The 26,202-nt window shown below is 33.8% G+C and overlaps 1 protein-coding gene and 1 non-coding gene across 12 annotated transcripts in view; both read right to left on the bottom strand.

Annotated features, from left to right (window-relative positions):
- SENP6 (SUMO specific peptidase 6) overlaps positions 1-26,202 on the bottom strand; it is a 106,680-nt gene that overhangs the window by 42,561 nt on the left and 37,917 nt on the right. For 6 of the 11 annotated variants that reach the window (XM_057527556.1, XM_057527552.1, XM_057527559.1 and 3 more), the window contains 2 exons: positions 22,100-22,120; positions 12,214-12,284 (listed from right to left, as the gene is read on the bottom strand). The exons of 1 other annotated variant lie outside the window; for it this stretch is intronic. In XM_057527556.1, coding sequence (XP_057383539.1) covers positions 12,214-12,284; positions 22,100-22,120 — 92 coding nt within the window. Of the gene's footprint in view, positions 1-12,213; positions 12,285-22,099; positions 22,121-26,202 lie in introns of those variants that run through there. 4 more of the 11 variants (XM_057527553.1, XM_057527555.1, XM_007167990.2 and 1 more) reach the window with 4 other exon arrangements.
- On the bottom strand, positions 16,033-16,136 carry LOC114236097 (U6 spliceosomal RNA). The gene has a single exon (XR_003622125.1). It is a non-coding gene; the product is annotated as a U6 spliceosomal RNA (small nuclear RNA).

Genomic DNA, 26,202 nt, shown 5'->3' on the forward strand with positions numbered 1-26,202 from the left:
AGCATTATCTCTCTGAGCTTGGTATACAATACTGTCTTAAGAAACCCATGCAATTATTCTGGTTTAGTGCAGTCACAGAGTCCCACTAAGTGACTCCACCTTCTCATCCATTGTCCAGTCTGAACACCTTTATTTTCCTGGACACCAAAGCTAGAAATCTGAGTAAGCGTTGACTTGTCCTTGTGTCTCCTTTCTCACAGTCAAGTGAATTCTACTAATAGCTCTTGAACTCATTCCTTCCTCTCCAACTCCACTGCCACTGTATTTCAGATGCTTAACTCCTACCTAAATTGATCTCCCTCACTCCAATTTTGTTTGCTTCAAATCCTTCTCCCCTACTGCCAAGGTCATCTTTCAAATATGATTCTACCATTCTAATGCTTAAAATCTTTCAATGATTCCATTGGCTAAGGAAAAAAGTCTAAACCCCGTATCTTGCCAAGCAGAAGGCTGTACTGATGTTCCAGTCTTAATTCCAAAAAAACTATACCTCAGATAAGTGCATTTCTCCAGCATGTTTTCTCTTTCACCCTCTTATATATATGCTGTTCTCTTCACAAGCAAAGCCCTCCCTATTTATCTAGTAAATTCAAACTATTCTTTGTTAAGAAGCTACCTCTATCCCACACTAAGCATGATGAAGCAAATACTCAGAGCTTCCACAGCACTTTATCCATACTTCTATTTCCATACTTCTACTAGTACTCATTTTATTTTAAGCTACTTATTTGCACTGATCTGTTTCCTCCCATTATACTGTCAGCTCTGGAAAAGCAGAAATCATGTTTTAGTCACCTGTTTTCTCAGAGTTTAGAAACTGCACAAGGCAGGGGCTCAAAAAATGTTTACTGGATTAATGAATATAAACAACGTTTTTCTCTATTATCAATAAACATTTTCAGTTTCTCTCAAGGCTTGGACCCCTTGTTTCTCCCCTTGTTAATTGTGTTCAGAGGTAGAGAAAATGTGACATAGACATGATGAGATAGCTGCAGTGGAGAGAAGAGTGTGAGTGTATGATCAGGACTGAAATGATAAGAGTTTTTAAAGTGTCAGTCTCTGAGTAGGGTCTGGCAGGAAAGCGATATAGAGACATATCGTTGTTTATATGTACCACATCTTCTTTATCTAGTCCTCTCTCAATGGACATTTAGGTTGCTTCCCTGTCCTGGCTATTGTAAATACCATGTTCCAAGAACATGGTATATCTTTCCATCTGTTTGTGTCATCTTCGATTTCTTTCATCAGCGTCTTATAGTTTTTGGAGTACAGGCCTTTTGTCTCCTTAGGTAGGTTTATTCCTAGGTATTTTATTCTTTTTGATGCAATGGTAAATGAGATTGTTTCTTTACTTTCTCTTTCTGTTCTTTCATTGTTAGTGTATAGAAATGCAACAGACTTCTGTGTATTAATTTTGTATCCTGCAACTTAACCAAATTCATTAATGAGCTCTAGTAGTTTTTTGTAGCATCTTCAGGATTTTCTATGTATAGAGACAGGCACTCCAATGTTGACAGCAGCACTATTTACAACAGCCAAGACATGGAAGCAACCTAAGTGTCTATCAACAGATGAACGGATAAAGGAGATGTGGTACATATATACAATGGAATATTACTCAGCCATAAAAAAGAATGAAATAATGTTATTTGCAGCAACATGGATGGACCTAGAGATTGTCATATTGAGTGAAGTAAGTCAGACATAGAAAGACAAATATCATATGATAACGCTTGTATGTGGAATCTAAAAAGATGATACAGATGAACTTATTTACAAAACAGAAATAGAGTCACAGATATAGAAAACAATCTTATGGTTACTAGGGGGGCAGGGGGAAGGTTAAATTGGGAGACTGAGACTGATAAGTATACCCTACTATACACAAAATAGATAACAAAAAACAAACAAACAAAAGACCAAAAAAACCACAGAACCAATATACAAAGCACCCAAAGAGCTAATGTTAAATAAGCTAATACTATGAATTGGCTCACTAATTACTTTGAGAAAATTAATTTTGGAGAAATTAATTTTGAGAAATCAGGTAAAAAGGAAATTGCTTTCCCAACTTAAAGGTTTATACCCCCTAAGATGGCATTTTAAATACTGCCTTCAACGTTGTACTTAATCCTCATTTATGGCCTAAAAATCCCAACCCTGTAATCATTTCGTGGGCTCAATTAAATAACGTTCTAGCAATCAGTAATCTCAGATTTCTGCACCTGCACCTCACCTGAAAATATAAAATGTTCACACTGAACACCTAATGTTCATATGTTCCCCCAAAGCATATTTTACAACAGTTTATATATACTAGTATACCCTTCTTCATTGAATTTACATCTGTAATATGGAAACTCTTCTGTATCACTGTGTTATTACAAAATGATTTTAAGAGGTTTTTAGATTTTTAAGAAAATAAATTTTGGCACCAAAAAAGGAAAAAAAAAAAAAAGATAATAGAGAAAAACGATTTTAAAATCTTGACCCCCTAAATCAAGATTATCTATAAGGAACTAAAGGAAAGAGACAGAAAATGCAAAGAATATTATAAGCATGCACAGAGTGAGTAAACAGGAGGTCAATCTGTAGAGAGGAGAGGATAACCAAAGAGAAACAAAAGATTTTTCTCCTGTATGGACTCTCTGATGAATGAGAAGATGGGAACGCTGACTGAAGCCCTTCCCACACTGTTCACATTTATAGGGTTTCTCTGTAGTATGTACTCTTCGGTGAGTGTGAAGTTTGGAACTCTTGCTGAAGCCCTTCCCACATTCATGACAAGTATAGGGCTTCTCCCCCGTATGGACCCTCTGACGAATGTGAAGATCTGAGCTGTGACTAAAGTCCTTCCCACAGTCGTAACATTTGTTAAGGCTTCTCTCCTGTATGCACCCTCTAATGGATTTGAAGATTTGAGTGCTGGGTAAAGCCCTTACCACAGTCATCACATTTATAGGACTTTTCTCCCACGTGGACTAACTGATGAATTCGAAGATTTGAACTCTGACTGAAGCCCTTACCACACTCATCACACTTATATGGTTTTTCTCCTGTGTGGACTCTCTGATGAACATAAGTACTGAACTCCGACTAAAACTCTTACCACACTGATCACACTTAAAAGGCCTCTCTCCTATGTGAAGTCTCTGGTGAATGTGAAGTAATGAATTTCTACTGAGGTCCTTACCCAAAAAAAAAAAAAAAGAAAATGCAAAGAATGACATTAATTAGACGTTTTAAGATGAAACTTCTGAAACCAACATGATGTGGAAGTATGGCAAATGACTGACAGTGTATGGGAAACTAGAGTAGATCTACAAAGAGACAATAAGCATAAATAAGTTAATGCCAATGTCAGGATTAAGAAATTCCTTTGGGATTCTATCTTCCATGGAAAGAGAAAAACATTTGAGAAGATTATGACAATTCATGTGAAAATTAACTAGCTTCAAATTATAGCCAGAAACATAATATGGCAAAAGATTTAAAACTTGACTGGTCCAGGAATGGCAAATGCCTAACAAGAGGCTCATGGAAGTTTCAGCAGCTAACTGATCATGGAAGTCATTTTTGCTAAACTGTGCCAAACCCTCAGCAAAGTACTCCAGGGAGGTACTTGAGATGAAACCTATGTGACACTCTTGCTTTCACTGAATGCCCCCTTCTGGGGATGAGAAGGTGAATACTGAGTGTTTACCCAAGACCACACAAAACAAACACCAAGATTAACACGGGACACCATGAAGCTCCTGGCAGAGAACACAGGCAAAGCATTCTCTGACATAAATAGTACCAATGTTTTCTTAGGTCAGTCTCCCAAGGCAATAGAAGTAAAAGCAAAAAGAAACAAATGGGACCTAATCAAACTTATAAGCTTTTGCACAGCAAAGGAAACCATCAACAAAACAAAAAGACAACCTATGGACTGGGAGAAAATATTTTCAAATGACGCGACTGACAAGGGCTTAATTTCCAAAATATACAAACAGCGCATATGACTCAATAACGAAAAAAACCAAACAATCCAATCAAAAAACAGGCAGAAGACATAGACATTTCTCCAAAGAAGATATACAGATGGCCAATAGGCACATGAAAAGATGCTCAACATCATGAATTATCAGAGAAATGCAAATCAAAACTACAATGAGGAATCACTGTGCACCAGTCAGAATGGCCATCATTAAAAAGTCCGCAAACAATAAATGCTGGAGAGGGTGTGGAGAAAAGGGAACCCTCCTTCACTGTTGGTGGGAATATAAATTGGTGCAGCCACTATGGAGAACAGTATGGAGGTTCCTTAAAAAACTAAAAATAGAATTACCATATGACCCAGCAATCCCATTCCTGGGCATATATCCAGAGGAAACTCTCATTCAAAAAGATACATGCACCCCAATGTTCACAGCACCACTATTTACAATAGCCAAGACATGGAAGCAACCTAAATGTCCATCAACAGATGAATGTATAAAGAAGATTGATATGTGTGTATACACACACACACACACACACACACACAATGGAATACTACTTCCCCATAAAAAAGAATGAAATAACCCCATTTGCAGTAACATGGATGGACCTAGAGATTATCATACTAAGTAAGACAAAGAAAAGACAAATATCATATGATATCACTTATATATGTGGAATCTAAAATATGATACAAATGCACTTATTAAAAAAACAAAACAAAAAACAGAAACAGACTCACAGACATAGAAAATAAACTTATGGTTACCAAAGAGGAAAGTGGGGAAGGGATAAATTAGGAGTTTGGGATTAGCAGATACAAACTACTATATATAAAATAGATAAACAACAAGACAAGGCCCTACTGCAGGGCACAGAGAACTATATTCAGTATCTTATAATAACCTATAATGGAAAAAGATATGAAAAAGAATATATATTTATAACTGAATCACTTTGCTGTATACCAGACACTAACACAACAGTTGTAAATCAACTATATACTTCAATGAAAAAAAAAAGAGGTTGGGATATTTCCTGCTGGATTTTCTAGCTCAATGTCTTTTTAATATATCATACTATTTCCAGATACGCAGAAAAGGTAAGAATATGGAAGATACTATGAGACAAGTAAAAATGATTAATAGGTTGGATCTTTAGAATAAATTTTAAAACCTAAACTTAAAAAAAAATGTCCTCCATAAAAAGAACATTTATAGTAGCTTTACTTATAATCTTAAAACAAACAAACAAACAAAAAAAACCCTGGAAACAACTCAGGTGTCCATCATCAGGAGAATGATAAACAAACTGGTACAGCCATACAATGGAACACTAAAGTAACAAATTACTAATGCATGCAACAACATGGGTGAATCTCAAAAAAACTGTCCAGAGTGAAAAGAAGACTTACAACAAAGAGTACACATTGTATTATTCCACTTATATGAAAATAGTTACCTTTGAGGGGGCAGGGATGAGGAGTACCCTGAAAGGAACATGAGGGAACTTTCTGCGGTGATGATATCATTTGTACTATGTCTTCCCAGGGCTTTGGGTTAGTAAGGTATGTGTACTTGTCAAAATGTATTTTACTGTACACTTATGACTTGTGCATTTCATTGTATGTAAATTTTATTTCAAAAGAGAAAAAGAAAACTAAAACAAATATTGAACTCTAGATAATGATATGCCTGCTGAAGTGTTTAGGAGTAAACTGTACTGGTGTCTGTAACTTACTCGAAAATGCATTGGAAAAAAAGTAAGATGAGTTTATACATAAATGGATGATTAGATACACGGATATGTGATAAAGTTAAGTATAGAAAAGTGTTAACTGTAGAATCTATGTAGTAGATATATGTGTATTCACTGTGAAAGTCTTTCAACTTTTTGGTATCTTTGAAAATTTTCATACTAGAAGTCGGAGGTGGGGTGGGGCAAGGACAGCCCTTAACTTTTTTGTTTGAAAATTTAGTTGTGATATTACTAATCTGCTGGAAACTATATACCTCAAGCATAGTTAGAACACAAACAACTATCTTTATTATGGTTATTTATTTGCTTTTAAGTTATTTTTATCGTCTGTCAAAAGAGAAAGACTAATTAGAAAAACAGCTGGTTTTCTCCATCATGTAGCTGTTACTATGACTGGTTTTCAGTATACAATAAAATGGCAGTCATATATCACATTCTCATTACAACCTCCTTAAAAATCACTTTTGTCTATGCTAAATGTGATAAACAGGCAAAGGAGACAACAGGCAGACATGAATAAAAGAAGAAATCCAAATGGCCACTGAACACATAAAATGCTTCATCAGTCAGTAATGAGGAAATTAAAAAAAAAAAAACCAAATACTACTTCCCTATCAGCCTGGCAAAGCCTGAAGGATGGTTATATCTAATGTTGCTGAGGAGCATACGAGAAAACAGGCACACTCAGATCCTGCTTGCTGGGAGCTGACACCCTTTACAGAAAGCATTTTGGCAGTAATATAGCAAAAGTCTTTAAAATGTGCATAAACTTCGTCCTTATAATTTTATTTCTAGGGATTTGATCTAATGAAATAACAGATAAAACATAATATAAGCTAAATTATTAATAATATATATAATATCAAAACATTAAGAACCTAAATTATGCTACAGAAATATAGTGGGTCACTATGCATTCACGAAAAAAATGACCACAGAGACTTGGCTATATTAACTTGTAAAGTCCACTATATATAAATTCATCTATTTGATTCTTAAACTTCCTTTAATTGTGTTTTTCATTCTGGTTTTCCTCTGACATTCCAATGTCTTTTAATGAGAGTATAGAAACTGGATAATAACATAACAAAGTCAAGAAGCAAGTTACAGAACAGTAAACATAGTATAAACGCATTAAAAAAAAAAAAGGGTATATATGCATAGAAGTCTAGCAAGTTATATGTTAAGGTACCAGAAGAAGATACCCTGACTGGTTAAGAGTGAGGGGATATTTTTCTTCTGCACATGAGTTAAATAGTGCTAAGTCAGGTGATTTAGGTTGAAATCATAATGTAATTACATTAAGAATACAATTAAATGTTCACTCAGAGACAGTATATAACGTCTATTAATTCTCTGACAAGAATACAAAGAACAAAAAAAAAAAAAAAGAATACAAAGAACAGACTGGAAAACAAAAAGGAAGTTTAAGAAACAAAAGAAAGAATAGAGAAAAAAATAAGAGATCTTAATTTATAGTTATATGTTGTTATTTTACATGCTTAGAAAAAATATAAAAAGAACACCAAACAAAAAAGCAATAGGATATCTGATCTGTCCAAAAATTATACTTAATAGTTTACAAGCTTTAATTTAATCCTAGAGAACTGCTTATCAATGCTTGTTAGCTTAGTGCTAATAAATGGCTATAATTCATATTAAGTGCCTCTTAAATGCAAAATAAAGGAGAAAAACAATAATAAAGGAAGTTAATTTAAGTGTTAAGAACTATAAAAAGACAGTGATTTCTTTTTAGGAGAAAATTATTCCAGGTGATACGCCAGTAACTACTGATCCTGGGGTTTGAAATCTCACCATTTAAAAAACTATCTCCAAAGGAAATCCTAAAATAAAATGCAATCTTTGTGCAACAATATATGTAATACTGTTACAGCACTGTCATTCATACTATACCCAAGTATACGTGTACCTACCTAACACAAAAGCAGCTATAGTTTACAAGTTAAGTATACCAATATCCCTTTCCCAAAGTTTACAAATATTACCTGCCCACATGATATGTGTGTGTATATATATATTTTGGGTTGGCCAAAAAGTTCGTTCGTTTTTTCCATACGCTTCCTCTAGTAGCGCTTAGTTGTCTTTAAATTCATTTGAAACAATTTCGTTAGATTCTGTTGTGACAGTTGTTATATCAGTGTGCATTTAAAAAAAAACTTATCAAAATTGGTGAATTTTTGTGTAGCCATTTTAATATTGAAGATGGAAGAAAAAAGCAACATTTTTGGCATATTATGCTTTATTATTTCAAGAAAGGTTAAAAACGCAAATGAAACGCAAAAAAAAAGATTTGTGCAATGTATGGAGAAGGTGCTGCGATTGACTGAATGTGTCAAAAGTGGTTTGTGAAGTTTCGTGCTGGAGATTTCTTGCTGGACGACGCTCCATGGTCGGGCAGACCAGTTGAAGTTGACAGCGATCAAATCGAGACATTAATTGAGAACAATCAACATTATACCAAGCGGGAGACAGCCGACGTACTCAAAGTATCCAAATCAAGAGTGGAAAATCACCGGCACCAGCTTGGTTATGTTAATTGCTTTGATGTTTGGGATCCACAGAAGTTAAACGGAAGAAACCTTGAGCATATTTCTGCATATGACTCTCTTCTGAAATGTAACGAAAATGTTCCATTTTTAAAACAAATTGTGACGGGCTATGAAAAGTGGATACTGTACACCAATGTGGAACGGAAGAGATCGTGGGGCAAGCAAAATGAACCACCACCAACCACACCAAAGGCAGGTCTTCGTCCAAAGAAGGTGATGTTGTGTATATGGCGGGATTGGAAGGGAGTCCTCTATTATGGGCTCCTTCCAGAAAACCAAACGATTAATTCTAACAAGTACTGCTCCCAGTTAGACCAACTGAAAGCAGCACTCGACGACAAGCATCCGGAATTACTCAACAGAAAACGCATGATCTTCCATCAGGATAACGCAAGATCGCATGTTCCTCTGATGACCAGGCAAAAGCTGTTACAGTTTGGCTGGGAAGTTCTGATTCATCCGCCGTATTCACCAGACATTGCACCTTTGTATTTACATTTATTTCGGCCCTTACAAAATTCTCTTTTTTTTTTTTTTAATTTACTTACTTATTTATGGCTGTGTTGGGTCTTCGTTTCTGTGCGAGGGCCTTCTCTAGTTGCGGCAAGTGGGGGCCACTCTTCATCGCGGTGCGCGGGCCTCTCATTATCGCGGCCTCTCTTGTTGCGGAGCACAGGCTCCAGACGCGCAGGCTCAGTAATTGTGGCTCACGGGCCCAGCTGCTCCGCGGCATGTGGGATCTTCCCAGACCAGGGCTCGAACCCGTGTCCCCTGCACTGGCAGGCAGACTCTCAACCACTGCGCCACCAGGGAAGCCCTACAAGATTCTCTTAATGGAAAATAATTTCCAATCTCTGGAAGAATGTAAAAGGCAACTGGTACAGTTCTTTGTTCGAAAAGATAAAAAGTTTTGGGAACGTGGAATTATGAAGTTGCCTGAAAAATGGCAGAAGGTAGTGGAACAAAAGGGTGAATAAATTGTTCAATAAAGTTCTTGGTGAAAATGAAAAATGTGTCTTTTATTTTTGCTTAAAAACCAAAGAAACTTTTTGGCCAACCCTATATATATATATATATATACACACACACACACACACACACACACACACACACATAGATATATACACATATATATACACACATATATATAACGTATATATGTTATATATATGTATATGTGTGTATATCTATGTGTGTGTGTGTATATATATATACATATGTAAGTATGTATTTACACACACACTTTATTATGAGTCCACAGGCATAAACTGAATAAGTAAATAAAGGAGACGGTACAGCTCTTTCCTACAAAAGAATTTCAATTAATAAATGTAAAAGAAATGAAGAAAACAGAAAATTACCATTAGATAAACACCAAGTAATAACTGTTGCCAGCAAGATCCACCAAGAGATGCAAAATCAGTGGGTGCAATTTTGAGGAAAAAGAGGGTATCTGCATAGTGTTAGAGTATCTCTCCCAAGATCTTTATTAAGTACAAAGGGAAAAAAAATAATTTTACAGTGGAGAAACCCAGCAGAAACCACCTAACCAAGATATCACGTTTAACATCACCAGCAGTAAGACAAATCAACATCATACAACCCCTGATATAATGTGTAGAAAAAGACACAACATCACTTTCATGAAAGTCTTGCCAAAAATGCATAGCCTCAATCTAATCATAAGATAACATCATACAAACTTCCAAACAGAAAGGTATTCTATGAAGTAACTGTCCATTACTCTTCAAAATTGTCAAGGAAACTTAGGAGATGTGACAAACAAATGCAATGTAAGATCCCAAACTAGATCTTAGAACAGAAAAAAGTTACCAGTGAAAAACTGGTGAAATGAGAGCAATGTCTGTTGCTTAGTTAAGAATGTTATACCGATGCCAGTTTCTTAGTTTTGTAAATGTACCGTGATTGTAACATGTTAACATTAGGAGCAGCTACGGGTAAAGGGTAAATGAGTCCTATTTTAGTAACTTTTCAGTAGTCTAAAATGATTTCAAAATAAAAAGTTTTTCTTAAAAAAAGGTTACTCTTATCTACTTAATGAATGTTATTGAATAAACAAAAAATTTTTCAAAAAAGTCTGGGGCCGATTGGTATCTAAAACCATATAATGGGCCAAATCACTTAACTTCCTGAAATGCATCTGTGTAAGGGGAATGATAATAGTACCTATTGTGCAGTTCTTCCCTGAGGATTAGGAGTAAGTTTCTTTCTGATCTAAGGAGAAAATAGTAAAGCACAGTGGTTAAGAGAATGCATGGCCTTTAGCATTAAATAGACCCGGATTCCAATACTAGTCTGTGTCCTTGAGCAAGTTGTGTAATCCCTCCGAGCCTCAATTTCCTCCTCTGTACAAAATGTAGGTAAAGTTGAATTTAGCTTATTGAGATCTTGGGTAGGGAGCCACGATAAAAACAAATAATGAATGTAAAGCATCTGACTCAGCATCTAGGGCAGATTAAGAATTCAATAAAAGTTTAAGGTATGAATGTTAAAGAGGCTAGTCATTATTGCTACACCTAATAAACTCAGTGAACAGAACTATGCATTGCGAAGTATAATAATTCACATTCATAACTGCAAAGTTGTTAAGAAAGGATGAAGCTAAGTTTAGAATATTCTCTTTATAAAATAGGATATGTTCAATATATGCATAAAAGATTTTCACCCAAACTAGAAGAAGAATATAGGTGCTTCAAAAAAAGAAAAAAAAAAAAAACTGTTGGCAGTCAGGAAAACCTAGCTGCTATCTATCTATCTATCTATCTATCTATCTATCTATCTATCTATTTATGCAGCGCCGGGTCTTAGTTGCAGCATGCAGGATCTTTAGTTGTGGTATGCGGACTTCTTAGTTGCGGCACGTGGACTCTTAGTTGTGGCACGTAAACTCTTTAGTCGTGGCATGCATGTGGGATCTAGTTCCGTGACCAGGGATCGAACCCGGGCCCCTGCACTGGGAGCGCGGAGTCTTACCCACTGGAGCTGCTTAAAATCATTAGATTTTGGATAATAAGAGTCCCTAGTGCTATTTAAATAAGCAAAGGCCTATGGGATTAAGAGATACAAACTACTATTCATAAAATATACAAGCAACAAGGATATATTCCATAGCACAGGGAATTACAGCCATTATCTTGTAATAACTTAATAAAGAATAACCTGTACAAATACTGAATCACAATGCTGTACATCTGAAACTAATATAATATTGTAAATCAACTATAATTTTTTTAAAAAGTCAAAAAATGAATAAATAAACAAGCAAAGGCCTGGGACAAACAAGATGGACACACAGATTAAGAATCTGTATTCTAGATAATGAACATCAATTTGATGGTGAAACATTTTTCATAAATGCTATCTGCTCTTATTTTATTTTTGCTTAATATATCACTGTATTAAAAAGTATTTCAATGCAAATATAAACTTCTACTTACAATAATTTTCCAACATCTACTATTAGCACAGTTTTACCAGGTATGGACTCTTTTTAATTCAGTGCCTAATGTATTCTAAATTTTAGGATCAAAACCATTTTAATCAAGAAAATCACATAATGGAAGATTATAACAAAGTGCAACAAAACACAATTTTGAAGCTATAACCCATCTAGAGTTAATATTTGGATCCTGAGTTTAACAACAATGCTAATATAATCAAAAAGATTTCCAACTATAATCACCTGAATGTGCACTCCTTGAATCATTCCCCAATGATTTCAGGTCACAATTATAACAAATTCTCAAATCAGTTATAAAAAAATGGGTCTATATATTTCTATTATACCTGGGACTATTCTAAAACTGGTACCATACTCCTATTCTACCTTTCTTACAACTACTCAAAACCCTTCACGGGTGTAACAAAAAAACTGCACACTTACCACCACCTTGGGGCCGACTTAACCTTACAGGATTACTTTCAAATTTTTGGACATGAGGTGGGTATTCTTTCCTAGAAAAGGAAATTTATATAGTTTCAGTCTAAGAGAAAAAAATATTTTTAAAATGAAAAAGTAGAGGGAATACTTAAAATATGTTTATCAAAAGCAAATCATAGCTTGTTTGTCATATAAAAAGTGGTACTATAAAATAGTAACACTATATTACCCAAATATAGTAAACCTTAATGCACTATAAGATCCCTAAGGGCAGTGACTATATTTTATTTAAACTGTCAATCTATGAAAGCTGACAGCAGGCAGTCTTTCAAACAAATATTTAATAAATAAATACAAGTATTTGTCCTTTCAAAGTAGTCACTTTGGAAAGTTATATATTTATTCCCCCAATACACAAAACTTTAGACTTTTTCTTTTGGAACTGCCTTCATAATCTGTTAAAAAAAACTTTTAAAAAACTCCTAATATTTCATTGTCACATGCATTTTTGGAATAAAAAAAGTTAGTCAGCTTATAATAAATACTCAACTTGCCCAATTTTGCTGTACATGTTTCTAGTTGTTTAAAGATCAATGAATAAAGAGTGAGTAAGATCTTGTCCTTGAGGATAATTCCAAAAGCAGTACAAAAAATGTTATGTACAAAACTAGAAATCATGAAATAAGTATTTTAGTCTTATAATATGACTACATTATGGGGGTATAATTATACTTTAAAAAATATATTACATTGTCAGACTTCACACCTAACCAATTTTCAGAATTCTGAACAGGAATCCTTAGTAAATAAGGATCCTAAAACACTACAGAAGTCCAAATATACACTAGTTTGGGAGAAAAGCAAAAAACCTATAGCTAATTGTGGGATAAAAGCATTAAAGAAGGAGGTTTGCAAAAAAACGCAATAAACCAGGGAGCTACAATAGCTACCTTCCCATCCTAAACAAAAGCTTCTAAAAATATTTCCATTTTATTTAACAGGGGAATTAAAGGAGGTTATTCTGTTATATGTAAACGCATTCACCCGAATGATCAATACTTATCACAGGGCAATATAATTAATTAAATTAATTAATTAAACAAAAATCCTAAAGGAATTTTCCTGTAAGGATTTCATATTCTTACACTGTAAAAGTCAGAGCACCTAAATTGAAAACAAAACATGAAAATGACACAAGAAGAAACTAATAAGAGTAGTGACAGGAGTGTATCTGTGACAGCGGTTAGCAAATAGTGAGCATCATGTGCCAGGTACTGTTCTAAGTGCTTTGTATCTATTAATTACTTTAATCGTCACAATAACCTTACAAAGTATATACTATTGTTAGCACTTTACAGATGAGGAAACTGAGGCACAATGAGGTTAATTAACTTGCCCATGGTCACACAACTATTAAATACCAACACCAGAATCTGAATCTTGGCAACCTGCATCAATATTGATGAGTAACGGTGTTTTCACCATTTCAATTATTATTACTGAGCAGCATTTGGTACAACTGGGTAATTCCCATACTGTCAAAATTTTAAGATTCGTGAGGATATGAGTTGTGAAGATGAGAATTTGCCTTAGAGATAGTGGTACTAGTGTTATTAAAAATAAGGTAGGTTTTCGGCTCCTAACTACATTAAGCTTTAAATAAAATGCATGTTTTTATGTATCACACATGCTCCCACTAAAAACGATATAACATAGTCTTATCTTTAAAACAAACAATTTTTTAATCTCTAATTTTTATAACTCTACACTGGAAAAGTAAAGATACCAACTATAAAATGCAACCGAGTCAATAAATCTGAAGCAAAATATGATGATGCAATTATATTAGACTACAAAACCTCTATGCATTATATATTTTTAAAATAGTGGACAACAGAAACAGTAGGTATTCTTAAATACTAAGGATTATCCACAAGCAAAACAATTTGACAGAGTGGCCACAAAATCTGAAATACATATTTTGGATTTTTGTCTGCTTAATTACTTACTCTGGGGTATGCTATAAACACAGGTTTATTCAGTAATAACTGGCATAAATCATTGGAGACAACATATCATAGATGTGCAGGGATTTCTGAAAATGCTGCAGTAATTCACGCTGCTCTTTGCTGTTTGACACAGTGCACTGAACCATGCACTGCTGATGAGGAACAAACAATGCACTGAATATATCATGTAACATCCATGGCCTATCATGTATTGTAATGTAACGTTAAAAATTATGTATATTTGCCAACATTTCCAAACCTTATGGCCATTCTGTACCCAGTATTTACTACATCTTTCCCTATACAGAGCAGATTGTTTTAAAAAATGTATTATAATGAGTAAATTACAGAAATAAAAGCATACCTTAAGTTTAATACAAGAATACAAGAATTTCAGAATAAAAGTAGTATTTGTTTAATAAGAGAATTAAAAGAACTTTCTAGCTATAATCTTGTGTTCTTTAAAACTTAGTTTTTAAAAGAAACTTCGTTCGGTGATCAAAAATGAAATTTCATGTTAATTTCTTAATTTGAGAGAACCATCACTCTACAGACACTAAAATCTCAAACTCCAAACTAGTATGATGCTTAAGGCTAGAATTTAATATCCCGGTGGATTTTCTTTCCTACCTCAAACCAAGCAGAAACAGAGAAGTGTCCCTATCTTCTGTCTTCTACCAAGCGGGAGCATTTTTTTTTTTTTGCTTCTGAGGGTTTGTGTTCTGTATAGAAGTTTTAGAGAAAACCTCACTTCATGGACCCAACGTTTTTACAAGCAGCATAAAATGAACTGGAGAGCTTTTTTTTCCTTCTGTGCAGACCTCTTTAAATAACATCAGAATCCTTATTAAAGGTTAGACAGGCTTCAGACCTGTAAGCCTTTTTTTTTTTTTTAATAAATTTTATTTTAGAATAATTTTAGATTTGCTGAAGACTTGAAAAGACAATTCAGAATCCTCTTATATCTCTTACCCAGTTTTTCTTAACGTTAACACCTTCATTACCCTCATACATATGTCAAAAAAAGAAATCAACATTTGTACACTGCTATTAACTACATGCCAGGCTTTATTTGAACTTCACCAGCTATTCCACTAATATCCTGTTTGTTCCAGAATCCAATCTAGGATCCACCGCATTTAGTCATCATGTCTCCTTAGTCTCTTTTTTGTTTCCCAGACTGTTTTGTTTCCCACTGTTTTTCATGACCTTGACACTTTGGAAGAGACTGGTTAGTTATTTTGTAGAATGCCCCACAATGTGGGTTTGTCTGATGTTTTTCTCATGATTAGACTGAGGTTGTAGGTTTGGTGGACAGTGCCCATCTCATCCCATCATATCAGGGGTTACATGGTATCAATGATTTACATCACTAGTGAGGTTACCTTGATCATCTGGCTAAAGTAGTGTTTGCCAGGTTTCTCCACTCCAAAGTTATTTTCCCTTTCGACATTCTATTTGGAAGCAAGTCCAATCAGCCCAGCCCACAAGAGGGGCAGGGGTAGTTAAACTCTACTTCCTGAAGAGGGAACTACCTACACATATTATTTGGAATCCTTCTGTATAAACACTTGTCAATTTCCCCCAATTCATTTTATGCAGCTTATAAAAACCCTAGGATAGTTCAATAAATAAATCACTTATTCAATCATTTATACCAGTATGACTCATGGATATTTATTTTATACATTAGGTTATAATCCAATTGTTTCAGTTTTGGCCCTTGGGAGCTCTTTCAGTTGGTTCCTGTGTTCCTTTCATGTGAACTCATTCTTTTTTTAAAAAATTCTGATAAAACATACATAAAATTTACAGAAATATGGAATGCTTTGCCAATCTGCATGTCGTCCTTATACAAGGGCCGTGAAAATCTCTGTATTGTTCCAATTTTAGTATATGTGCTGCTGAAGCAAGTACCCCTTTGTTTTTTGAATACCTGTTTGGATTCTGATACTACAAGATACTCTAGGGTCATTTTGTGTTTTCCCTAACCCATCCCTAGAATCAGCCGTTTCTCCATGTTTCTTTTATTAGAGTGGTATTAGAAACCAGGATCTGAGTGCTGTTTTTTTTTTTTTTTTAAGTTGGTTTTGAAACTCATTTTATAAATCATTCCATTGCTCTAACTGATCTCAAAAGATGTAAATTCCTATAAAATAAATTAAATGTGTTCATTTTTCATGAAAATGCATTATTCCAAATTCATGTTTAAACTGTAATCTAATTTTTGAAGAGATGTATTAAAATCTCCCGAAGTTGTACTCTAACCAAGAACTTCTTGCATTTTAGATATTTTAGGGGAGCTTTATACAGTTCGTTGTTATACTCTCACAGAGTGTCTCCATTATAAAATGTGCTCCGTTATACTATTTAGTGCTTCTAATCCTTAATTCTATCTCATTTGTTGCTAAAATTCTACTCATGCTTTCCTTTTGTTTGCATTTCTTTTGACTCTAAAAGTCAAGAGACCCCTTTACTTACAAATTGTTATTTTATAAATATCTGATTCTGGTAAACAACATGATATAGCTGGGTTTAATTCAACCAGTTTGTCTCTTATTAAATATATTCGACCTGATCACAATCATTATTGCAGCTGATAAACTCCATGCGTTCCTTTCATCTTACTGTATTAGTTGTTTTCTATATTTCTATTTGTTTATTTTCACTCTTTTCCCCTATTTTTACTGATTTGCACAATTACCTTTCATTTGTTTTTCCTCCCCTGGTTAATTTAACAAATAGTTACCTTCCTTCTCTCAACCCTTATTCCAATTGCATATTTTGTTCATTAACATGTTCTCAAGATTCCAACTATTTCCTCAAACAAGATATTCTCCTGCATCATCCCTAAGGGGATAAGATCTTTAAAATCCTTTTACTTACCCATCCTACCCCATTCAGTCCCGCTTCCAAAAAAAAAGGCCTTAAGATACCTTTTACTTCTGCCTTTCTACCTCTCCAATTCCTAGATTTTGCTGAGATAGTTTTGAATAGTCACAGATTATTACTGATTTTCTTTTGTAGCATATCTCTATTTGGTAAGTAAAACACGCTTAGCCTTAATTGAATGCCACTGACTTAAGTTTTTAATTGTGCCAAATTATAAATCATATACAAAAGATTTTTTTTTTTTAATCTCAAAGATTTATCAGGTAATAACACTTCGCTACCTAAAATGCCCTGAAAGCTTCCAGTGAGTGCACCACATAAAACCCAAACTCTTCAGATCATCTTACAGAAAGCCTTTTATGATCTGGGGGCCCTAGCTGACCTTAACCAAACCCACCCCGCAGTCCTCCTTTCTGTTCTTTGAACATGCCAAACTCACTCCAGCATTAATATCTCAGCACCACCTCCTCCCTATGAGGAAAAGCCATCTCTATGATCACTGTAGGGCTGACTCTGCATTCAGTCCTTGCTTAAACGTCAGCTTCATAGTTGAGTGCCTCTCTGAACATCTAAAGAAACCATACTGTCACTCTATACCACATCATCCAATTATACTTTTTTACATAGAACTTATTTTTGGGTGTTTTACTTGTTCATTATCAATTATTGCCCATCAAAATGTAAACTACAGGAGAGCAGAAATCTTGTTTGTTTTGTTCGTCACTGTATCCTTACACCTAGAACAGAGCAGGCACTTGATAAATATTTGGCAGTAATAAATGTGTATAACTAAGAGGCAGTACGTAATTAGAAGTGTATTTATCAGGTCAAATAATTGTACAATCATGCTGAACAAGGGTGGTAATGTCAAAACGGAACCATTGGCCACCATGCAGAGCCACCAAAAAGTAATTTAAAATATTAGTCTATGTGCAAATACCATAATTCAGGCACTGTAAACTATACATTTATTGATTAGACAGGTTAGCTGGAAACTGAATATACTTGGATTCTCTAGTCTGTTTACCGTTCTACTTTCTAGGCTTTTTTCCAATGTTTCCATATCCAATCACTGTTTTTCTTCACAGTATGCTTTATTATGTGGCAAGACATGTCATTCTTCTCTTCCCCCACTCATTTCTTCTTTTTATAAAGTAAGTCTCTTACTCTTCTCAAATATTTACTCTCCTAAATAAACTTTAGAATCAATTGGTCAAATTTCCTAAAATAACAAAGTCACCAAGATTTCTGACTAAAACTGCATTAAGTTTAGTTTAAGGAGCACTGATATCAAATAACCAAACAGGAACCTAATATATGCCTCAGATCAGGTTCCTTAGATATATTTATAAAGGATCTACACATCATTAATTTTATTACTGAGTATTTAATTTTAGTTGCTACTGTGAATGAAATTTTGGTCTTTCCAATATATACTGCAATTGATCAGAGTGAATAAAAAATTATTAATATTATTAGTCTTGTAGTCTATCATCTTGCTATACTCTTATTATATCTAAGGTTTCAGATGACTCTCATAATTCTAAGGAAGGCAGTACCATCTGAATATAATTTTATTTTCAGATACCTTGAGACACCAATTTATAATTCTAATATAAATTGGTACCACCTGTCTGCAAAACAATTTCGCAATACCTATCAAGAGCATTAAGAACATCTGTAACCTAGCCCCCCAAAGAATCCTTTCCCAGAGATTTATCTTAAGAGATGCACTTAGAGATTTACATACAAAGTTGTTCATCAATGTGTCATATACCAGGGGTCCCCAATCCCTGGGCTGTGGACCCCTACCGGTCCGCGGCCTGTTGGGAACTGGGCCGCACAGCAGGAGGTGACGGCAGGTGAGCGAGCGAAGCTTCATGTGCCGCTCCCCATCGCTCCCCATCGCTCGCATTACCGCCTGAACTATCCCCTGCCACCACTTCCATGGAAAGATTGTCTTCCATGAAACCGGTCCCTGGTACCAAAAAGGTTGGGGACCGCTGTCATATACAACGGTGAAAGACAACAAGAAATAGACTAATGGGTAAATAAATTATGTATATCTGCAGGACAAGCTATTATGTAATCATTACAAATTATTCTTAGAAGCCAACTTAACAGGGAAAAAGGCTAGGACATACTGTTAGGTGAAAACTCAGAATATGCAGCTGTACTTTTATTATGACTGCATGTATTAGGTATGTTTAAAAGTACACAGGAAAAAGAATATTGGAAAGAAACGCAGAAAGATCCTAATGATGTAATTTTCGATTATAAGAGCTTTTTAAAGATTATAAAATCTTTCATTGTAATACTTGTCTTTTCAAACACCCCCTTTAAGTAAACATTTCTAGTATTTCATATATGTCTTTTATTGTATTCTTTTCACCTTTGTATCTTTTTGTTGTTTCAAAATTCTCTACGATATGCACACACTATTTATAATAAAAATATTTTTAAAAATTTTAAATTTGAAAATTACTATGTGCTTCAGTTTCATAACAGGTCAACTTTTATCCTCTTTATCTAAGGAGAAAAAAAAAAGCTCTAATACCAGATTAAACATTCTAGGTTGCTGGTGCTACCACATACACTATATTCACAACCCAACTGTCCAAGAGTCAGAAAAGAATTCAAGTCATTCAAGTTGTCAAAGTCACCCACAACAAAGAAAAATGGCAGCAAATTTTTTAAGTTTGCAAGCTCTGGACCTTAATATCGTTGTTTGATTTTTATTCCAGCTTGGTTTTAAACCTAAAATATACCTCATTGTGCCCAGTATACAGTACAAAGGGAAAAAACCTGGAAAAGATTAACCGTCCACAACTACCTAACTTTTGTTTATTAGATAAACCATCCTCTTTTAAAGAAATCATTTAGTTCAGAGATTTACAGTCCTTCATGTGTTAAGGGATAAAGATAAAAGATTTTCTATTACTTCTCAAAGGTCAGAAAAAAAGATGTGGCTTTGTTCATAAGGGAGGAAAAATGGCTTACGTAAAAAAAATTTACAAAGTAAAATCTACTGACACAAAAGTTCTTCTCAGTTTATCTCTGACAAAGATAAAATAATTTTAGGTAAGATTCCAAAGGATTAATGGGCTAAATTGAACCTAACAGTAACTAAGCTGCTGAATAAAGCACTCCAGTGTATTCATCATAACATATTTTATAAGTAGCTGCTGCTTCACGCCTACCCCTGGCGGTAACGTTGGTACAAAAAGACAAAGAATTTCAGCACCTATTATTACAGAAATTTCAAACTTTACAGTGTATATGTCAGTTTCAAATAATTATCTCACAACAGAACAAATCTCTGTTCTTCACAAGTCTCCTTTAAAATTGGACAAATATCATTATCCCCATTTTAGAGTAAGTTATGTGCCTACTGGTAATGCTGGTTACTTAATTCTACATCTCTGACTTCTATTCCAGTATTATTCCAACAGGAATATAAGCTCCAAGAGAGTAGGGATTTTTGTCTGCTCCTAGAAGAGTGCCTGGCACATAGAGTCATTGAAATATTTGCTGAATGGATCAATGAATAAATTTCCACAACAGAAATATGCATAAGAAGCCAAAACAGTAGAAAAAAATCAGTATAAACCCACCAAGGCTATTATGAGAAAGAGAATAATCTAAGACCTTTATACTATTCTGATAATATAACAGTGCCTATATTTTATCTACTAACACATAAAGGAAAGAATCTGTTTATTTCTATAAAACAACAGTCTGGTTCACGTGTGACTGTACAGTTATTTAATGTATATTCTTTAGCAATTTTATTAAAAACATCTTATTAATGATCTTCTCCCCAAAATATAGTCACTTATGAATTAAAAATTCAAAAGATATAATAAAATGACTCATCTATGTCTGATAAGAAATAGTAATTTACTCAAAGAGACACAATAGAAAAATAATTTTTCTTTCCCAGGAGGAAGGTAGTAAAATATCTGCACAACCCATTCATTTAAACCATGTAAGAAGTGTGAAGTATTTCAGAATTATAAAATATGCCTAAATCTTTTGCTGACAGGATCATCTTTAGTTCAGAAACGTGGTGTTCATGAAGTAAGATGGAATATATAGCATTCTATAAAATACTGCAAGTTGTCCTCTTTGCCTCCTCTATACCTTTAAACAAAATTATAGAGTCAAAGTTACATAATTAAATAAAATTATAGAATGTCCCTTCTTTTGACCATCACCAATGATATGAAAGTACTGGTTTAAAACAAGGGCTGTTTACCTGTTTTGGGAGGGGAGAATTCATAAAAGGTTCCTGAGACTCATGGAAGCAAGAAAAAAAGATATGCACATGCAAAAAAATTTCCACATACATAACATTGAGGAGAGGAGCTATTCTTATGGGCATCTGATTTAGAACAACTACAATCATTTCACTATTCTAAGAAATATGTGTTCTTAAAAACTTGTTTCCATGTTATTTACATTATTCAACAATTCTGCTAAAGGATGATGTGTTTGCCAGTGTTATTACAAAGGGAACAAAGAGTGATCATAAAATTCTGTCACAAATTTTTGATGTTTAGAGTTTTAACTCCAAGCTTAAGGTATTCTACTTCTATTTTTCCCCTCACTCTACTAAAGTATAAAACAAAAATATTACCACTAAAATACAAGAAATACTTAAATTAAGTAACTGAAAACAATTTTACTACTAAGATCCTGAAATATTCTATTTTTAAAATGAAAGTAGTTACAGATCAGTATAAATATATAATAATCATTCATGGAAAATATATATATAGAGAGAGAGAGAGAGAGAGAGAATTGTGGTGAAATATTACCCACATAAGTCAAGTATCATGTTGTGCTCTTAATGTTTCCTTTTTATTAAAATAATTAATAAACTTAACGATGAACTCTTAATTCAATGGACATTTTTTCAAGGCATATAAATAATCTGGTATTTTACTGCTGTATCCATGCTCTAATTTCATCAATATTGAGCTTACCTTTCCTTTTGGTCCAGACTGCTTAAAACATGAAAAAGAAAAAAAATGTAAGAGGCAAGACCTCATTTTTGATATATCATTGTAGTTTTAGTAACTGCAGTCAATAAGGCAAAACTCTGTGATTAATTTGTTTTTAAACACATTATATATATGTTATAAACTAGTGTTTTGAATCTTGTCAGATATGTAAATTGGCTTTCAATTTTTTGTCAGTACAGAAAATAATTTATATCTAAACATATTTAAAGAATAAAAATGTACAAAGATTGAAAAATTCTTGAAAGAGCTTTATTTAACCATCCAACATTTGAGGATATATGCTATTTTAGAGTGGTTAAAGAAATTGTCTTCAAGGAACAATACAATTTCCTAAAAGTTATAAAATTTTTAGAGGTCCCAATCCCATTATCAGGCGTGATTAAAGTCATCCCTCGGTTATCTGCACAGGATTGGTTCTAGGACCCAAGGCAGATACCAAAATAGTGGGTGCTCAAGTCCCTTATATAAAAGGGTATAGTATTTGTATATAACCTAAGCACATCCTCCCATATACTGCAAATCATCTCTAGATTACTTATAATACCTAATACAATGTAAATGCTATGTAAACACTTGCGAGTACCAGCAAATTCAAGTTTTGCTTTTTGGAACTTTCTGGAATTTTTTCCTTGGATTTTTTTTTTTTTTTAATCTGTGCTTGGTTGAATCCACAGATGTGGAACCCCCAAATACAGAAGTCCGACCGTATTTGCTTCTGAGTAAGAAAAAAAATTTTTTTAAGGCTGAAACTTTTGCACAAAAGCCTTAGATTAAATACAAATACAGTACACGGTTTGGGACACAAGAAAAGTCCTGGGACTTAAAATCATGGCCTCTAACCAAAAGTCCAATGTATAAAAGGTCCACCCTTCTCCGCAATTCATAGAAAATCTAAAAAGCTATCAATATCAAGTACTCAAGGGCAAAATTATAAAACCCTCAATTTAGAATAAGATTCACATCCTAGAATTATTCCTATTACAAAAGAAACTAAATATTCAGAACTGTAAGCAAAACATAGTTCACAAAAATCCCTGAGTCTCCAAATTAACTCTTATATTCCTATCATGTGAAGCACACAATAAAATATCAATTTAATCCTAGCAAATTAAGAAAAAATAATATGGTAAGTTGGTTTTAGATACACAACATTGAAAAGAAACACATTTAAAAAAAATTTTAATAGTAAGGAAAAGAATTATTATAAACTTACACAGATACCACATTTGAAATTTTACTTCTGCTATTTAAAAAATGGGATAATCTGTATAAAATAAATTTATGTTGGACAAATGAACATAAAATTAAAGTGAAACAAAATACAAACATAAAAGTTTAAATATAGTCTGTCTATTCTTATATACTTATTTCTTACGGTATAATATTTCCAGGAAAAGTAAAATAAAAACCAAAAGTTAGACGTTAATACCTAATCTAGCCATTTCCAACCCTACACACTGTTGTGCTCAAGAAGTGAGAAGAGTTTACAACTCTCTTGTTTTTATTCTTTAAACTCACCTGTTGAGAATAAAAGAGGTAGAAGACAGAGTAGAAGTAGAAGAAACAGGTTTGGTTCTTTCCAATAAACCAAGGGAGTCAGGAAGAAAACAAAAGCAAAAAATATATACACCATCCTCATTTCTCTTATCCTTGAGAAAAATGTACTTACTGTATCTAATTTATACATTATGGTAATTCTCCAATACTCCTCAGTATGTGTTTATTACCAAAGCCCTGCCCTAGAAGAGTTTATATATTAAAAAAAAAAAAGAAGAAGAAGAAAGAAAAAAGCTTTTAAAAAATGAGATGGGAAGCCATTATCAGTAATGTAGGACTTTGTAAAAATGTCGACTTCCATTCTTTTTGGACTATTTCTGCTCTTAAAATTTAAAAAAAGGAAAGAAAAAAGATAGACTGATGGATTCTGGTATCCATGACCTGATTTTGGACTTCAAAAATTCTTTCAAAGTGGTGCTTTTCATTAATAATTAAATCTTGCTTATTCCAGGAGCCCATTTTCCCACTTTTGGATTATATATGCTTTTGTAGACATTCATTTCCCCCTATGGTCCTTTTAAGTCTTTCTACCTATCCTTAATAAAAAACAAAACAAAACAAAAAGTGAAAATGTAAATAAAACATAACCCAGTAAATGTGCTGTTTTTCCAAGTGCGGTTAAAGTTAGGAGTGGAGATGGTATAGTGATAACAATTTTTAACTTTCTGCATTTCATTTCTTCCATACTAATACTATCCTCCTCCATCACTGCTAGTATATAAACAATCTATCTTTTAAATATGAATTAAATTAACATTTGGAATAGCAGTAAGAAAACTGATTGCAATCATAATATTCTCCAAATAGCAGCTAATCTGATCTGATACTTTAACAATCTTCATTCATTTCTTTTAGATTAAAAACGTGTGATATACTTGTTCCCACATCTTACAAATTATTCCAAATGCAGGTCTGATTTACTTAAAAGACAAGTTATACCACTCACCCCAGGAGTAATGGATTACGTGTGTGGATTACCAACTGGCGGCATTTTCTTTAATAATTTCAAATTAAGAGTTGAGAAAATAAGAAAAATTAGGAGAAACTAAAAGCCAGTGTGCTCATCCTCATCTGAGGCCTGACAATTGTGCCAACACTACACTAATTAAAACCAAAAGTTCGGTAGCAATCATCTCAGGTGAAGGCTTTTTTCATGCCTTTGAAGACGTGGTTCCTAATGCATGGAGTGTTCTCTTTTAGCTAAAACACTCAAAAGCTTCTTTAATACTTCCTTTGTGAATTCCTCACTGCTCCCTTCTCTGTAAACAGTACTACACATACTTTGCATATCTCTACACTGCACTCAGCAGGTAATCATGTGTTTACTTGTCTTTCTGTCCTTTACCCTAACCACACTTGAGCTTCAAGGCAAATCCTGTCATATTCATCTTTGACTACTTTGTACCTATGCCTGGTATGTAGCATAAAATCAATCAATATTTTTGAAGGAAGAAAACTGGAAAAACTCTCAGTGACTGGTATTTGAACTTCAAAATCTTTTTAACGACAGTCACACTGCAGTAGGACCAAGAAATGTTTATTTTATAAGAGACAAACGTAAGTAGACTCTGTTTTCCTTAATGGACTGTTTCTTTAAATACACATTAAGTCAGGGGTGTGTGTGTGCGTAAGAAGCAGTATTTTACTAGTAAATACCACTTCCTACTGACAGAAGCTAACCCTTTATACAGATGAGTAATGACACACGTGGCAAGGTGTAAGACGTGCCAGGACCTAGAATGAAACAAAACACAAACCACTTCCCAAACTGGAATCAGTTTTTCAGCATTACCAGTGAAGAAAGGAGGGATGGGGAGAACAAGGCATAGTGTAAATAATTCTCAACTGGTACATAACTTCTAAACCAATAATAATTTTGGTTGTAGAACATATCACTTGATTATAAATCAGTACTTCAACTTAGACCACATTTTCAGAATAGCAAGTAGACAGATCTTTCTTAGCGATGAATTCTATCAATGTGATCAGCGTGTGAGAAACAGTGTGTCTATCCTTCTTCCCTCCCGCTAATTACTCTCCTTTTATTGTTTGTTCTCATGTTTGTGCCACATGTAGGCCAGAAAGCTTGATTTGTAAGGCAAGCCGATTTTGTGGTATGTACAGTAATTTCTCCATCTTTTCAGTTGATTTTCTGAAATATGTCAAAACTATGAAAAATAATATATTTAAGCAAAGGAAAGGTTTTCTTATTGTCCTAAAGTATGAGAATGATTTAAGGTACTTAAGTTGAAAATCTCTGTTACAGCAAATCTACATAAATAGAAAATACAGCAAGGGTAAGAGTCAGGACACATTTTCTGAATGAGTAACAGTCTAGATCAACATTTTAAAAAATGAAGAACAACATCTAGCATATATTAAAAAAAAAATCTTTAAATTTTGCTAGTTATAAAAATTCTATGCAACTATTCAAACTGCAAGAAATAAAGAGATAAATTATTTTTCTAATTGTTGGAGCCTAAGAATTTCTTGGTCAACTGAAACTG

This window comes from Balaenoptera acutorostrata, chromosome 14, assembly GCF_949987535.1.
Source record: "Balaenoptera acutorostrata chromosome 14, mBalAcu1.1, whole genome shotgun sequence".
Classification (NCBI taxonomy): Eukaryota; Metazoa; Chordata; class Mammalia; order Artiodactyla; family Balaenopteridae; genus Balaenoptera; species Balaenoptera acutorostrata.